This window comes from Ranitomeya imitator, chromosome 7 (assembly GCF_032444005.1).
Source record: "Ranitomeya imitator isolate aRanImi1 chromosome 7, aRanImi1.pri, whole genome shotgun sequence".
Taxonomy (NCBI): Eukaryota; Metazoa; Chordata; class Amphibia; order Anura; family Dendrobatidae; genus Ranitomeya; species Ranitomeya imitator.
In genome coordinates this window covers 177,044,031-177,062,361 of record NC_091288.1, presented here as the reverse complement: position 1 = coordinate 177,062,361, position 18,331 = coordinate 177,044,031, and the positions used below count along the sequence as shown (strand labels likewise).

Genomic DNA, 18,331 nt, shown 5'->3' with positions numbered 1-18,331 from the left:
CCTTTGACAATGTGCCAGATCTTGATCAATTTCCGGGTATAGTGTTCCCCATCATGGTTCCCTTCCTGGGATAATGTGTTCTATCCTGGTCCCCGTCCTTTAATAATGTGCCCCTGCATAGGTTGCACTAATGGAACAATGTCCGCGCTTGGTGTCAGAGATATTGGCCTTTTTATTTTATCATCTTTACAAGAGGATGTGGCTTATAAAGTAATAAAAGCATTATGATTATAACAATTAGCACTAAATAAAAAGGACCAGATCTCTTAAACCATTTGAAAAATGAGGAACATTTTTTTTTTAATTTTTAATGTATTGACTGGTCCTCTGTAATAAAATAAAGTTTGAGGTTTTATAGACAACAGGAGACATGTCTTGTAGGCCCCCTGACATGCCTGTCATGCCAGTGTAAGGAGTCCTACAAGACATGCAGTGTTCCTCTGGGAAATTAAATATGCAAATTGCTAGATAAGCAATTTGCATAAATGAGTTAAAGGCGTTATCCAAGACTATTATTTTTACTATGATCCCAAAAAATAATAAGCAGGCAATGGCTAATAGACTGCTCCTGTCAACGATTCAGCTGCTTCACATCCACAGAGGTTCTTCTTCCAGGTTGCTGTCTACGGGGTGTGACTGCCGACGTCATGCTGATTGATAGCTGGCAGTTAGGCAGCAGAGAGTCGACTGTTAATCAGCATGATGTCGGCAGTCACAGCCCATCAAGAGAACAGTGGAAGAAAAAAAAAACGCTGTTCAGTCGACCTGATGTCAGCGGAAGCCGCTGAATCGCCGGCAGGAGCGGTCTGTGATTGGCGCTGGGAACAACAGGTAGGAAGTCAGCAACTACTTTCCTATTAGTTCTTAGGCCCAAAGTAAAAATATTAAAAGTCCTGGATAACCTCTTTCATTTCCTCAAATGGAATGGGAAAATGTCTTCTGATGTGTTCTGTTGTGAATAAATTATGGCTACAAGTAGTGATGAGCAAGTATGCTCGTTATTCGAGTTTCTCTGAGCATGCTCGGATGGTCTCTGAGTATCTTGGCGTGCTCGGAGATTTAGTTTGTCAATGCAGCTGCATGATTTGCGGCTGCTAGACAGCTTTAATACATGTGGGGATTGTCTAAAGAGCAGGCAATCCCTGCATGTATTCAGGCTGTCTAGTAGCCGCAAATCATGCAGCTGCGTCGACACAAACTAAATCTCCGAGCATGACGAAATACTCGGAGACCACCTGAGCATGCTCGGAGAAACTCGAGTAACGAGCATACTCGCTCATCACTAGCTACAAGATCTTTCCAAATTTTTGTATTTTTGTTTTCTTTACAGTTTACACAGCATCCCAACTTTTTGTAGAATTGGGGTTGTAAATAAAAAAAATTATACTCACCTTACTATGACATTTCCTTCTCCTCTAACTCTGCCCAGGTTCCCCACTAATCCACGTGCCTCCTCTTCCAGCAGTGATGAGCATATGAAGTCTGCTGCCAATCACAGGCCACGTTAGCACTGGTAAGTATATCTTTTTTTTATTTTTGATAGTTTTTGTTGTTGTTATAACCAAGCAGCAGACTAACTTGGAAGAGTGGAAAAACCCCTTTAGGGTAGATCAATATCAGAATTGTGAGGATCAGGCATCTGGCACCCCCACGATCAGTCGTTGGCAGGTCCTGTTGTGGCTCCACACACTGTGTAGTGGCTGTTCTCAGATACTGCATCTCAGTTTCTATTGAACTGAATGGGAGCTGAGCTTCAGCACTTGAGAACATTCACTATACAGTGTATGGGGATGTGGTGCAGTGACTATATACTGGTCGGCGCGGAACCTGCACAGATCTGAGATTGATGACCTATCCTAAGGAAAACCCCTTTAATGATCCATATAAATGCACAGGTTATTCTGCCATGGTGATGTTCTTAGAATGTTCTCCTACAAATGAGGAACACGGAAATATAGTGCTGCCATTACGTAAACATATGTAGTAAACCATAATCTACTTTAACAAATCACGCTGTTTTGAGTAGACAGGCACGTTTTCTTTTCTGTACAAGACACAAACATTTTAATGCTCCACTGGAAAATGTTTCGGAGAAGTCTCAGGAATGCGGACAAGAGAACTTGATGGAAGAGAGAAGTCTGCTGGATGGAAGCATATACTGCAACGTATAAATTGTTGTTGCATTTTCCCCATACATGGTCACTTTCAAAGCTTTGGCTTACTCTCAGGAAAGAAACAGGTTGCCGAATCTGGATCCCAATAGTTTAATGTTAGTAATTAACCTCTTCAGTGTTGAAAAGATTGATGTAAATTTGGCAAAACCTCAAAGTCATGTTAATCCTGAAAGTTACAAGAGCTTAGAAACACAATGTACCTGAATCTGTGCGGAGATGGTATCTCTTGGGACAGTCATTGTTAAGAGGTGTGGAAAAGGAGAGAAAACAAAAATGAGTAGTGGGCAAAAAGAGTGGACTATGAAAGGTAATAAATTCTGCATAATACAGAAGTTATACATTTGAACACAATATCAAGAAAATGCATAAAAAAACTTGAAAACAACAAAACATAAAAATGATCAATGTAAAACAAAATGAATATCCCATGGAGAACCGGATTTGGTATGATACTCAAAATCAAAGTGGAAAATCAGCAGGCTGATCCAACTTCAGTGGAAATGCCTCAAGACAAGAATATGATGCTCATTAGTGTATATGGCCTCCACGTGCCTGTATGACCTCCCTACAACGCCTGGGCATACTCCGGATGAGGCTGCGAATGTTCTCCTGAGGGATTTCCTCCCAGACCTAGATTAAAGGGACACTGTTCCCTCCAAATTCAGGTGACAATCTTCAGCCATGGAGGTGGGGTTTTTTATTCACCCTTTCCTTACCCGCTGGCTGCATGCTGGCTGCAATATTGGATTGAAGTTCATTCTCTGTCCTCCGTAGTACATGCCTGCACAAGGTAATCTTGCCTTGTGCAGGCATGTACTATGGAGGACAGAGAATGAACTTCAATCCAATATTGCAGCCAGCTGGTAAGGAAAGGGTGAATCAAAAATCCAAAAACCCCACCTCCATGGCTGAAGATTGTTCCCTCCAAATTCAGGTGACAGTGTCCCTTTAAAGCATCAACTCCTGGACAGTCTGTGCTGCAACCTGGCATTAATGGAACGACACATGATGTCCCAGATTTGCTCGACTGGATTCAGGTTAGGGGAACAGGCAGGCCAGTCCGTAGCATTATTGCCTCATAAGAAGGAACCCAGGTCCCACTGCTTCTGCATACGGTCTCACAAGGGGTCTGAGGATCTCATCTCGGTACCTAATGGCAGTCAGGCTACCTCTGGCGAGCACATGGAAGGCTGTGTGTCCCTCCAAGGAAATGGCTCCCCACGCCATTGCTGAGCCATTGCCAAACCGGTCATGCTGAAGGATGTTGTAGGCAGTAGACCATCTCCAGACTATCACATGTGCTCAGTGTGAACCTGCTCTCACCCGTGAAGAGCACAAGGTGCCAATTTCGAATCTTCCAATCTTGATGTCCTCTGGCAAATGCCAATAGACCTGCATGGTGTTGGGCTGTAAGCATAATAAGACCCACTTGTGGACATCGGGCCCTCATACCACCCTCATGGAGTCTGTTTCTGACTATTTGAGCAGACACGTGGATGTTGGTGGCATGGGCCTGCTCAAGGTCATTTTGCAGGGTTCTGGCACTGCTCCTCCTTGCACAAAGGAGGGGGTTGTTGCCCTCCTATTGCCCCCTCCACGGCTCCTGGTATCTGCTCCATGCTCTGGACACTGTGCTAACCATACATACCCTTCTTGCCACAGCTCACATTGATCTGCCATCCTGGATGAGCTGCATTAACTGAGCAACTTTTCCTTCATGCTACTGTACGTCTAGGGGTGAGAGAAATGACGAAATGCAAAAGTAACCAAAAGAGCCAAAAAGGATGAGAACTGAGAAATGGTCTGTGGTCACCTCCTGCAGAACCACTCCTTTATAGGGGTTGTCTTGCTAATTACCTATCACTTCTACCTGTTGTCTGTGCCATTTGCACAACAGCAGGAGAAATTGACTCACAATCAGTGTTGCTTCATAACTGAATAGGTTGATTGCACAGAAGTGTGATTGACTTGGAGTTACATTGTGTTATTGCAAGTGTTCCCTTTATTTTTTTGAGCAGTGTAGTTAGGTCTGCTTGATTGCTCTCAATTTAGAACAATAGGCTATGTAGAGTCTAGAAAAAAGTTCACTCCTATACTTAAGGTACCTTCACACTCAGTGACGCTGCAGCGATACCGACAACGATGTCGATCGCTGCAGCGTCGCTGGACAGCTGTCACACAGACAGCTCTCCAGCGACCAACGATGCCGGTAACCAGGGTAAACATTGGGTTACTAAGCGCAGGGCCACGCTTAGTAACCCGATGTTTACCCTGGTTACCAGCGTAAAAGTAAAAAAAACAAACACTACATACTTACCTTCAGCTGTCTGTCCTCCGGCGCTCTGCTTTCCTCTGCACTGTCAGCAGAAAAGCAGAGCGGTGACATCACCGCTGTGCTTTCCGGCTGGCCGGCGCTGACACAGGATGCAGGAGGAGTGCAGAGAAGCACAGCGCCGGGGACAGACAGCTGAAGGTAAGTATGTAGTGTTTGTTTTTTTAACGTTTACGCTGGTAACCAGGGTAAACATCGGGTTACTAAGCGCGGCCCTGCGCTTAGTAACCCGATGTTTACCCTGGTTACCAGTGACGACATCGCTGAATCGGCGTCACACACGCCGATCCAGCGATGTCAGCGGGAAGTCCAGCGACGAAATAAAGTTCTGGACTTTCCTCAGCGACCAACGATCTCCCAGCAGGGGCCTGATCGTTGGTCGCTGTCACACATAACGATTTCCTTAACGATATCGTTGCTACGTCACAAAAAGCAACGATATCATTAACGATATCGTTATGTGTGATGGTACCTTTAGAACTTTGTATCCAGTAAAATTTATCTCATTACATTGTAGCTATAATTGATAAGTCAAGACAGAGTGCTCCATTTCTTTTTGTCATAGCGAGGCGCTTAATCTATGTTAGTACATGTCTGCCTACAACTCACTGTTACTATACTTAAAAGAAGTTGGCCATGGTTTTCACAGAAGTCTGCAGTCACTCGGTGTGAATGCAGACTCGTGAACACTCAAAGCACGCACTGTAAGGATTCACCAGTGCTGGTGGCGAGACCAGGTCGACATATGACTTGAGGCACCATGCACGTCTAGTCAGAATGTGGCCGGGAGGATGCATATCACTTACCTGTCAAGACCGCTCGGTCTCAATACCGCGCACTGTGAAGACTCACAGGGTGACTGCAGACTTGAAGTCTAAACCTGGATAGTGACTAAAGACTTTTGTGCCATCGACAACCCCTTTAATGCTCTATCAGAGCAGTTGCATGTTGTAAATAAGGGCAGACGGCCGTATAACATGGACAACGATCGCACCACAATGCTCGGACTGGCCAGCGGTTCTCCCCACCAGAGCATGACAGCTGCATAGAAATACATGCTATCACACCCAAATCCGGGGAGCCGCTGGTCAGTCCATGGTGATCCTCGTCCGTGCTGTAGGCCGCCTGTCTGCGCCCTAATAGTGATGCCACAAAATGTATCAAAAATGTACAAAAAGTGGCACTCACAAGCCATAAAAAAAAATAAAAAAAGTGTCCAAAAGAAGAAGGCGGGTGGGCGCGTGTAACAACGCTTTTAAGGATCGGCGATCAATGTTACATGCAAATGGACGTCATCCACAGTAGTACCGCTGCCTCTTTTGGAATACGTTGTTATTGCTTTTCTAACAAGGAGATTATTGGATGGTGAGTGCCATTTTATTCTATCTTTTCGAAGTTGAGCATCATGAGATCAGTGCAGTCATATGGTGTGCTCTTCAAGTTATAATTGAGGAGCTTAGATCATGCTGAATCCTCTGTTTTTGGAGTTACACTGGTTTTACAATTAGATTTTAATATGAATTTAAAGTTTTATTAACTGCATTTAGCCTCCTGGTGTGCCAAGTACAGTACCGACATTTGTGAAAAGTAATTTCATGAATCTAAAACATCTCACTAAGCAAAGCGGTCGAGGAAAAAAAAAACATTTTAAGGAATATGGCACAGATACTAAAAGTCACTAATAAAGCGCTGAAGAAACAGCAATGATGAATCGGGGTCAAAGGCTATATGCCCACGTTGCGGATTTCTGTGCGGATTCTTCCGCTCAGTTTTTGAAAAATCCGTACTGCTTTCTACCTGCGGATTACCCGCGTATTTCCAGCGTTTATTGTGCGGATTTCACCTGTGTTTTAACACCTGATGATTCCTATTGAGGAATAGGTGCAAAACGCTGAGGAATACGCACAAAGAACTGACATGCTGTGGAAAATAAACCGCAGCATTTCCGCACGGTATTCTCCGCAGAATGTGCACTGCGGATTTTGTTTTCCATAGGTTTACATGGTACTGTAAACCGGATGGAAAACTGCTGCAAATCCGCAGCGTTGGATCCGCAGGCAAATCCGCAACGTGTGCACATAGCCTAAGAGAAGGGAAAGCAAAAAGAAGACGCAGTGCAAATAAAAAGGCATTGAGATAGGTACAGGCTTGATCCTTGGTGGCAAATTTACATAGAAGAGATCAAATCAATTACAACCATGAAGAAAAGGGGGGCTGTGTGCACAATTCTGCTGAAAATTGAGCCAAAAAAAAAAAACACAGCGTAAATTAGTATTGGTGAAATACGCTTAGGAATGGACATGCTGCAGATCTGCAAGGAAAAAACAAGCAACATGTGGGAAAGAAAAAAAAACAGCAAAAACGCAATTTGTACGCACAACCTTATGTTGGATCTACATTAAAAGCAGCAGGAGAGCACTTTTCTCAATGCAAGTCTATCGGACGGAGTGAGGTTCACTACCCTGGTTATGAGTCTCGTAGACTTACATTGAGAACACAAAATAATTGAAAAAAAAAAAAGAAAAAGAAACCTCCACCCCACATAGCAGACACCAAGTGATATGGCGGGTCACAAATGTGGTCACGTAGTGATGGAATGGACCGAAACGACTATGTCACTGCAATCATTACACATACACAGTTGCTAACAGAGGAAAAACACAAAAAAATATCCTGAACTTCTCTTCTAAAAGTCTGAACAGCAGCAAAATGGTTCAGTCCAAACCAAGCTGCTCAGCGCACTCCCATCTAGTTGATTTTCATCCATCTCTGTTCTCTTCCTTTGACAGCTCGGATGTTATAAGAAGGCAGAGAAAGGTGGAAAACAAGCATGAGATAAAATGGAGTGACCCGTTTTTGGCCACACTAAGGGTGCACCGAGCGCTCGTGCTTGTATTAATCTGTCATGTTGTGTCGACAGAACTAACAACATTATAGTTTATACATTTATTATATTCATCCAACTAAACCTAATTAACAGTAAAATCTACTCTGCATAAAGTTTCAGCTCAGTTTAAGCCAAAATCCTCAACTGCTGGATACGGGGATTTTATTACTGTTTAATTTTGCATATTTTTCTAATGATTCAGTCCAATTACACAAATATAAATATCAAAAAGAATGAGGATCATTTATTACCATTCCATTATATAACTTAAAATCAACGCACTCAATACACGGCCGATACAGAGGTTGAAAATATAATTGCAACGAACGTTCTTTTTCGTGCAGAGACTAAAAAAATAAAATTATGAAAATATATACAAATTAAACTAAACATAACAGGTTGTCATCTGTGTGCGCCCTGGGGTACATATGAATCAGCAGAGCTGGGCTGCATCATGTCCGTGGGTTCTAGATGAGCACCTGAAAAATAAGAAAATATAGTGAAATATTTAGTCTACAATAAAAAATATTCGGATTGATATATTCTTTTAACAGGAGTACAGATATTCATGACGATGTGACCGATCCATTCATCCATAAATAATGTAACAAACGTCTCATTCCTTGCTTGGCCCCAATATGGAACATCGGAGAACTTCGCTCTTTTATCCGGCACTTTGTCTGCGGATATCGGACTAATTAGGTTTCTTTTGATAAAGGTTTTACAATGTAGCCAATTATATTAGATACAATGTAGATCCTACTTGCTAACAGTATTGGTTTTTTTTTTCCTGAGACTTTTTTGCAAATCGAAGCACAAAATTGGTGCAAATTTTGATTGAAAAATAGCTTTACAATGGGAGGCTCTGAAAGACGAAAAAAAAATGCAAATTATCAACGCAGTGAGGAAACTGATTAAAGTTGTGGTTGTGCATGCATCCTTCCACTCCAGGGGAAATGGAGACAGGACAAGTTTCCGTCACACCCAGAAACATTGAATGGAGTGACAGGACATGTGCTTGAGCACCACACTGATAATGCAGGGGGCAGGAATACAGGGCTGGGACCCCTGCCCATGACCCCTTTAAAAGGAACCAGTCACGTCATTTTAAGCAACTAAACAGCCCCCAGTGTGTTTGTGATGCAGTGTGCGTCACTAACATGTTTTCAATCAAAACGGCGTCATAATCATCTCCAAAAATCACATTGTTATTCCCTTTAAAGGCCTTTAACTACTGTGTAGACTCGGTAAAAAAACAGTGCCTCATTTTAAAGCTATGTTTACATGTTGCAGTTTTGCTGTGGTTTTTAATGCAACTTTTAAGCTGCGTTTTACAGCAGCGAAAGCTATGATATTTCAGAAATCTCACGCACACATTGATTTTTTTTCCTGAATGAGTTGGAAAACTGCTGCATTTCTCTTTCAGCGTTGTTTCACCCATAGAAAGCATGAGTACGTGCAAAAAACACAGGTATTGGATTTTGCTGCGTTTTTGTTGGGGCGCTAAACTTTATCAAAGCGCACAAAAGACATTAAAAACACAGCAAATCCTGGTAATTTTAAGCAGCTTCTTTACTGCCAAGAGAGCAGGTTTTGTCTGTAGAAAAAAAAAAAAATGCAACGTGTGAACATGGCCTAATACTGCACTGGGCCTTACCGAGATGAGAACATATGCAATATTTTAGAAAACGTATATATGCAGCTGTAGGTCTGGATTCCCTCCGTCTTTCCCACCTTCTAATACTAATAAAAGGGAAATTAAACATTTTACAAATAATGAGGTTTATTTGCACTAGTGCACACAGTCAGGAAGGGTACGTAGTTTACATTCAATGGCAGCTAGCAGAGATCTGGTGAGCAACAAGCACACGCAAAATTATATCCTTTATTATAAAATGATTAAAATGAACCTGTCATGTAAAATAACGCTATAACCTGCAGATATGGGGTTAATATGCAGGTTAAAAGAGTTCTGGCACCGTGCGTCGCCCACATCGAGTCCCGCTGCTGGGAAGAAAATAACTATTCTCAATTTCCAGTAATAGGGGTGGCGCTGGCGCGGTTTCAGTCGCCGCTCTGTGTATAGACAGCGGTACAAGTTACCATGCCCCCGACACTGACTGACAGCAGCTCAGTATTAGGGTCGCTCACAGTCAGTGCTGGTGAACTTGGTGAAAAGTTTTCTTTAAGTAAAAGGGATTTTCTCCCATGGAGAATCCTTACTTAATAATAATCTATATTTTATATAGCGCTAACATATTCCGCTGCGGTTTACAGTTTTGAAACACATTATCATCACTGTCCCAGATGGGGCTCACAATCTAAATTCTCTATCAGTATGTCTTTGGAATGTGGGAGGAAACAGGAGAACCCGGAGGAAACCCACGCAAATACGGGGAGAGCAAACAAACTCTTTGCAGATGTTCCCCAAGGTGGGATTAGAACCCAGGACTCCAGCGCTGCAAGGCTGCAGTGCTAACCACTGAGCCACTGTGCTGCCCTACTTCATTTAAAGGGAACCTGTCATGTTAAAAAACACAACCTATAGATATGGGGTTAATATGCAGGTTAAAAGCGTACTAAGACTGCACAGCCGCAAAACTGAAAGCCCGGCTGCCAGGTGGAAATTAACCGTATTCATCCCTGCAGCCTCCAGCTTTCAGTCACAGAGTGTGTGTGTGTGTGTGTGTGTGTGTGTGTGTGTGTGTGTGTGTGTGTGTGTGTGTGTGTGTGTTACAGACGAAAAGTTTAGACACACCTCATTTAAAGATTTTTCTGTACATTCACACTGAGGGCATCAAAACTATGAATTAACACATGTGGAATTATATAGTTAACACAAAAGTGTAAAACAACTGAAATTATGTCTTATATTCTAGGTTCTTCAAAGTAGCCACCTTTTGCTTTGATGACTGCTTTGCAGACTCTTGATGAGCTTCAAGAGGTAGTCACCAGGAATGGTTTTCACTTCACAGGTGTGCCCTGTCAGGTTTAATAAGTGGGATTTCTTGCCTTATAAATGGTGTTGGGACCAATCAGTTGTGTTGAGCAGAAGTCTGGTGGATACACAGCTGATAGTCCTACTGAATAGACTGTTAGAATTTGTATTATGGCAAGAAAAAAAGCAGCCAAGTAAAGAAAAACGAGTGGCCATCATTACTTTAAGAAATGAAGGTCAGTCAGTCCGAAAATTTGGGAAAACTTTGAAAGTGTCCCCAAGTGCAGTTGAAAAAAACCATCAAGTGCTACAAAGAAACTGGCTCACATGAGGACCGCCCCAGGAAAGGAAGACCAAGAGTCACCTCTGCTTCTGAGGATAAGTTTATCCGAGTCACCAGCCTCAGAAATCTCAGGTTAACAGCAGCTCAGATTAGAGACCAGGTCAATGCCACACAGAGTTCTAGCAGCAGACACATCTCTACAACAACTGTTAAGAGGAGACTTTGTGCAGCAGGCCTTCATGGTAAAATAGCTGCTAGGAAACCACTGCTAAGGACAGGCAACAAGCAGAAGAGACTTGTTTGGGCTAAAGAACACAAGGAATGGACATTAGACCAGTGGAAATCTGTGCTTTGGTCTGATGAGTCCAAATTTGAGATCTTTGGTTCCAACCACCGTGTCTTTGTGCGACGCAGAAAAGGTGAACGGATGGACTCTACATGCCTGGTTCCCACCGTGAAGCATGGAGGAGGTGGTGTGATGGTGTGGGGGGTGCTTTGCTGGTGATACTGTTGGGGATTTATTCAAAATTGAAGGCATACTGAACCAGCATGGCTACCACAGCATCTTGCAGCGGCATGCTATTCCATCCGGTTTGTGTTTAGTTGGACCATCATTTATTTTTCAACAGGACAATGACCCCAAACACACCTCCAGGCTGTATAAGGGCTATTTGACCAAGAAGGAGAGTGATGGGGTGCTACGCCAGATGACCTGCTCTCCACAGTCACCAGACCTGAAGGCAATCGAGATGGTTTGGGGTGAGCTGGACCGCAGAGTGAAGGCAAAAGGGCCAACAAGTGCTAAGCATCTCTGGGAACTCCTTCAAGATTGTTGGAAGACCATTCCGGGTGACTACCTCTTTAAGCTCATCAAGAGAATGCCAAGAGTGTGCAAAGCAGTCAAAGCAAAAGGTGGCTACTTTGAAGAACCTAGAATAGAAGACATAATTTCAGTTTCACACTTTTTATATAATAATAATAATAATAATAATTATATAATTCCACCTGTGTTCCTGTTTTTCATAGTTTTGATGCCTTCAGTGCGAATGTACAATTTTCATAGTCGTGAAAATACAGAAAAATCTTTAAATGAGAAGGTGTGTCCTAGCGGGAAGCCTTCTCCACTCTGCCCAAGAGATAAAACATTTATGACAATTGGTTTTGTGCACTGAACTATTGATTGGTATTTTCTACAGATTAGAAACTTACACTCTGGGAAGTGCAATGAAATGAAATGTATCATAAACAATTATGAGATTCGCAGTTTCTGAAGTTCAGAACAATTTTACAACAGATTGTCCTGTCCAAGATTCCTTCATAAACGCTGACAAATATATAAACGGACGAGGATCGAGATTAAGAGCTTAAGTGTTTCTTTTACATTTTTCTAAACAGTTCTGCAATCTGTTCCATTTAAGCAGAACACACATGAGCGAGTCTGGTCGGCGATTGCTGATATTTCAAGGGAGATTGTCATTATTTCTGCGCAAAGCAAAATAAACCATTTCATTAATCGTGGATGGAAATGTGATCAGCAAGTGGAGAAATCAATGTGAATACACACACACCACCATTCATTGGCACCTTCACATCAAAGTGTAATGTTCTAGAAGAAATGCATGTTAATACATGTAAAAATAGATCTAAAAATGGAAGATCAGGATGTTCAGAGCTCACACATGCCACGTCTGCCAATGCCTACAAGCACATTCACTAGAACTATAGAGACGGAAATTGTCACAAAGGGCCGTGTGCCACAATTCTAAGGTAAAGTCGTCACTTTTTTTACCTTATACTAGACTTACTTGAGCAAAAATATTCTACTTTCTGGCCTTTTCCCCACTACTCCTACTACGTTTTATTGGGAGATAGAGAATAGATGGATACGTTGACATAGTGGAAATCAGCAGCAGTTGACTGCGGGCTTAGATTCCAGTTGATGATGTATGGGCTCCACAAAGTAGAAGGAGTCTGGCGCTTTCGAATAATTTTGGCGCCTTTGAAACAGTAGCTCTTTTGATTAAGGCTATAGGACAACAGTCATAGTAAAATTAAAAAAAATGAATAAATAAAAAAAAAAATCACCAAAAGGTGAAAAATGATCTGATTTGGTACAGGGTCTGATTACATGTGCTCAACTTGTTAAGGTGCATTTGCAAGGTATGATTGCAGTGAACGAGCTTTCCTAGGAATACTCGTTCCCCAATAATCATGGGGGAATAATAAACAGGTTGCCAATCACCTAATAAACAAGCAAAGCACTTGTTCAACAGGTAAAATGATTTATAAGCGTGCTCAAAAATAAGTGGCTCATGCATAGAGCGATCCGGCTAGTCGCAATTGCAGTGATGTCACTGAGCAGAGAAGATCGGAGCTGGACACCAAACTTTTAGGGGATACATGTCTGTAAGTAAATACACGTGCAATGTTTGACCCCCTATCCTACATTAGGGCTGGACATTTAAATCTTGTATTAGTCTAAAGTTCTACAAAAAAGAAGTCAAACAATAAAATCAATATTCACAATATGTTGCTTCTGTAATGCATAAAAAAAAAAATATATATATATATATATATATATATATATATATATATATATATATATATATATATATATAATATATATATATATATTAGTCACGGCCCATGGCTGTCTCCATAACTGCAGCAAAGTAGTCATAATGAATGCCAACGGGGCAGAGTCAGGAGACTGGGTCACACATACCACCCCTCACGTCTTGGCTCTGTAGCCTAAACAAAGTCCTATGCATTGACTTGATGGGTTCTTACGTGACAGGACAGAGGTGCTTAGACTTAATGCATGCTATTTCTGAAGAAATCTACACAAATCAGGAAAATGCCTGCAAAACAGGCTGATTGTAATAAGATTGTAAGGATCGGTAGCTCCCCCTAATGGCAATTGAAGTGATATGTCCAAATCAAATATCAGATCTGACCACGGGATTGTACAAACGCCCGTATTACTGGTAAGAGTGCGATCCAACAAAACATTGGGTCGCACTTGAACCATGATCACCGATTATTAAGAAATCCCCTGTTATGACTGTCTTATTCACACTGGCAAGAAAATAAAAGTAGTTAATTACCTTTTGCAGCTCTGTTGGCGGAGTATTCAGCGTGTGTCTGTCTCTTTGAGGATTGCCCCAGCGCGGAGGGACAAGGCATCTCCCTGTGTGCATGTAAGAAATGAGCCAGCAAGCCATATAGGATTGGTCTGTAAATGGAAGAACAAGACAGAACAGCATGTATAAGAAATTCACCTGGAAATGAAAACTTGAAGCTCATGCCAATCCCAAAAAACACATTTTTATCCTATCCAAGAGTTTAGCAGGGAACAAGTCAGGTGTCTTAAGGCCCCAAAGTACGAACAACATGAATCAGTCTGGCTGAATGATTGAAGCCAGGTATACAATTTTCTGGAAAGTTCCAGCTTCTAAGAGAAAATATACCATGAAGAACCAACCGGGAGTGAAACTAGTCTGAAGACATTCCAAACAGACTCTTCCCAGCGCCACTGCATGCGATTGGCAGGTCTCTCATGGGTACATAGGGAGATATTGGTCAATCCCCTGCCAGGAACTCTTCAAAGAATAATTTCCAGTAAAATGCTGAAGCATTTCAGAATAACATGCCTGGCTGCGACTTGTGGTGCCAGCTGTTAGCGCAGCATGAATCACCTGACAGATTCCCTTTAAAGCCCCACTCCAACATTTGTTTTCGAGGCATTGCACTGGTGCTTTAAACCTAAGGTCCCTGCTCCTACACTTCTACTCACCCTCTGGCATCTTCCCCATTTTTTGGTGCCGCTGATCTTGTGAGCCCAGTTTCTAAGTGGCCAGAAGTCAGACATTACGTCACAAGCCATCATTGCAAGTCTATGAGATCAGAACGAGGCCCTCACAGACTTGTACTGAGCTGTGTCCTCCGGCTCGCTGCATGAACCGCTGGAGCAGGCGGCAGGTCACAAACTGCTGGAGACCGCGACTGGAGCGGCGATAACAAATGTAGATGCCGGAGGGAGAGTATAAGATGGGGCAGGGGACTTAGATTTGAAGCTTCGGTAAATTTAAAAAAAAAATGCTGGAGTGACGCTTTAAGGACTTTTTTTTTTTTACATGCTAAACTGGTTACACCATTATACAATTACTGAAGATCTGAATTACATTTTTCGTTGGGGAGATATTGGCCCTGATTCACCAACACTTTGATAAATCGCAAAATTGTGATTTTATTTTATTTTTTTACTTTTGGAGTTTTGAAGAAAGTTTATACAAAATGATGGGGCTGATGTCACAGGTCATCTAATTCATGATCATTTTTCAGACATGCCTGATTCATTAAGAGGCAGCAACTCTTAATAAATCCAGTGTGTCTGATTAAAGCACACCCACCCCCCCTCCCCACCATAAAAACTGGGGTGAACAACGACACTTGACAAATCTGGGTCATGAGATTTTAATTTATAGGACACCTAATATGCTAATTTCAACCATAGGAACATTAGAGATTCTTCTCTAGGAGCATTTACTTTTATGATACTGACCAATCAGAAGCAGGCGGTGTCATACAAAAAAAAACAAAAAAAAACAAACATATACATACATAAAAAAAGCAAACATCTCCACAAATGGCCCCAGGCATCATAGTAACATAGTAACATAGTTAGTAAGGCCGAAAAAAGACATTTGTCCATCCAGTTCAGCCTATATTCCATTATAATAAATCCCCAGATCTACGTCCTTCTACAGAACCTAATAATTGTATGTTACAATATTGTTCTGCTCCAGGAAGACATCCAGGCCTCTCTTGAACCCCTCGACTGAGTTCGCCATCACCACCTCCTCAGGCAAGCAATTCCAGATTCTCACCGCCCTAACAGTAAAGAATCCTCTTCTATGTTGGTGGAAAAACCTTCTCTCCTCCAGACGCAAAGAATGCCCCCTTGTGCCCGTCACCTTCCTTGGTATAAACAGATCCTCAGCGAGATATTTGTATTGTCCCCTTATATACTTATACATGGTTATTAGATCGCCCCTCAGTCGTCTTTTTTCTAGACTAAATAATCCTAATTTCGCTAATCTATCTGGGTATTGTAGTTCTCCCATCCCCTTTATTAATTTTGTTGCCCTCCTTTGTACTCTCTCTAGTTCCATTATATCCTTCCTGAGCACCGGTGCCCAAAACTGGACACAGTACTCCATGTGCGGTCTAACTAGGGATTTGTACAGAGGCAGTATAATGCTCTCATCATGTGTATCCAGACCTCTTTTAATGCACCCCATGATCCTGTTTGCCTTGGCAGCTGCTGCCTGGCACTGGCTGCTCCAGGTAAGTTTATCATTAACTAGGATCCCCAAGTCCTTCTCCCTGTCAGATTTACCCAGTGGTTTCCCATTCAGTGTGTAATGGTGATATTGATTCCCTCTTCCCATGTGTATAACCTTACATTTATCATTGTTAAACCTCATCTGCCACCTTTCAGCCCAAGTTTCCAACTTATCCAGATCCATCTGTAGCAGAATACTATCTTCTCTTGTATTAACTGCTTTACATAGTTTTGTATCATCTGCAAATATCGATATTTTACTGTGTAAACCTTCTACCAGATCATTAATGAATATGTTGAAGAGAACAGGTCCCAATACTGACCCCTGCGGTACCCCACTGGTCACAGCGACCCAGTTAGAGACTATACCATTTATAACCACCCTCTGCTTTCTATCACTAAGCCAGTTACTAACCCATTTACACACATTTTCCCCCAGACCAAGCATTCTCATTTTGTGTACCAACCTCTTGTGCGGCACGGTATCAAACGCTTTGGAAATCGGGGAATAACGGCTTGGTACCTGGGATTCACGCAGAGCACGGTGGCAGCCAATATCTACAGCAGTGTTTCCCAACCTCCAGCCCTTAGGGTACCGTCACACTATACGATTTACCTACGATCACGACCAGCGATATGACCTGGCCGTGATCGTAGGTAAATCGTAGTGTGGTCGCTGGGGAGCTGTCACACAGACAGCTCTCCAGCGACCAACGATGCCGAGGTCCCTGGGTAACCAGGGTAAACATCGGGTAACTAAGCGCAGGACCGCGCTTAGTTACCCGATGTTTACCCTGGTTACAAGCGTTAAACTAAAAAAAAACAAACAGCACATACTTACATTCTGGTGTCCGTCAGGTCCCTTGCAGTCTGGTTCCCGCACTCAGTGACTGCCGGCCGTAAAGTGAAAGTGAAAGCACAGCCGCTGTGCTCTGCTTTCACTTTACGGCCGGCAGTCACAGTGCGGGAAGCAGACGGCAAGGGACCTGACGGACACCAGAATGTAAGTATGTGCTGTTTGTTTTTTTTTAGTTTAACGCTTGTAACCAGGGTAAACATCGGGTAACTAAGCGCGGTCCTGCGCTTAGTTACCCGATGTTTACCCTGGTTACAAGCGAACGCATCGCTGGATCGCATCGCTAGATCACTAGATCGGTGTCACACACACACACTGATCTAGCGATGACAGCGGGAGATCCAGCGATGAAAGAAAGTTCTAAACGATCTGCTACGACGTACGATTCTCAGCAGGATCCCTGATCGCTGCTGCATGTCAGACACAGCGATATCGTAACGATATCGCTGGAACGTCACGAATCGTACCGTCGTAGCGATCGAAATGTTATAGTGTGACGGTACCCTTATGGCCCCCACAGATCATGTTTTCAGGATTTCCATAGAACTGCACAGGTGAGAGAATTCTTGATGCCTTGATGATATTTCCACCACCCGTGCAATACTATGAAAATCCCGAGAACATGATCTGTGAGCGGCCATGACAACTGGAGTACGGGAAACACTGATCAAGAACTTTACAATCCAAAACCTCTGCAACAAAGAGCATAAAAAAAGAAATAATAAAAACTGTTAGTTCTTCAGCCACTTTCTCCTGAGGTCGCCAATTAGTGCATAAAAAGTGGTGACTGGTGCTCTTTAAAATATAACTTTAGTAATGGGTTAAGGGTTTATCCCATCTTATACTGGACATATGTGGAATCTCCACAAAATAGGTTTGGTAAATGGGGAAGGGAACAACAGTAGATCTAAAAAGATGCACAAGACCCTGTTAGGAGGCTACTGCAATGTCATTAAATTGACGTTGCGAGGGTCTACTAATCAGCAGAGATGTCCAGGGCAAGCTGTAGGAGGTTTGCAATGCTCTGATCCACCAGCCTTGGACTACTGACATGGTTGATAGATCATGGTCCTTCGTATGTTTTGGTTGAGATCTACAAGGAACCCGTCACCAGAGACGGAGAAGTGATGCGCGTGTCAGGTTTCTCTATTAATTTGCATGGGGCTGTCAAATATTACCAAGCAAATGTTCTTGAAGACAAAGCATGTCTACACACGTTACTGCTGTGCACTGGGGAATAGGACACATCCTCTACAACCCCTTCATTTAATAGAACACACACTCTACACAAAACACGGCTCTAATGCTCTGCAAAATCAGTGCATGACTACGGCTATTGTGTAATCTCAGCGTTTGTCTACTGTATATTGGAATAATTGGATAATTAAAGATTAAGATTTTTTTTTGCAATAATTGCAGGCTCCCTGATAACTTTCCCCTTCAATGTGGATCTGTCAGCACACTTCATAATGCAAACTACATATAACATTATAAAGATCTGATGAGACTGGTGT

At 42.6% G+C, this 18,331-nt stretch overlaps 1 protein-coding gene across 1 annotated transcript in view; it reads right to left on the bottom strand.

Moving 5' to 3' along the window:
- Positions 1-7,611: 7,611 nt before the first annotated feature.
- CEP20 (centrosomal protein 20) overlaps positions 7,612-18,331 on the bottom strand; it is a 34,924-nt gene continuing 24,204 nt past the window's right edge. Inside the window, exons 4-5 of the mRNA XM_069734093.1 lie at positions 13,722-13,849; positions 7,612-7,872 (exon numbers count right to left, since the gene is read on the bottom strand). Coding sequence (XP_069590194.1) covers positions 7,796-7,872; positions 13,722-13,849 — 205 coding nt within the window. The 3' untranslated portion in view covers positions 7,612-7,795. The remainder of the gene's footprint in view (positions 7,873-13,721; positions 13,850-18,331) is intronic.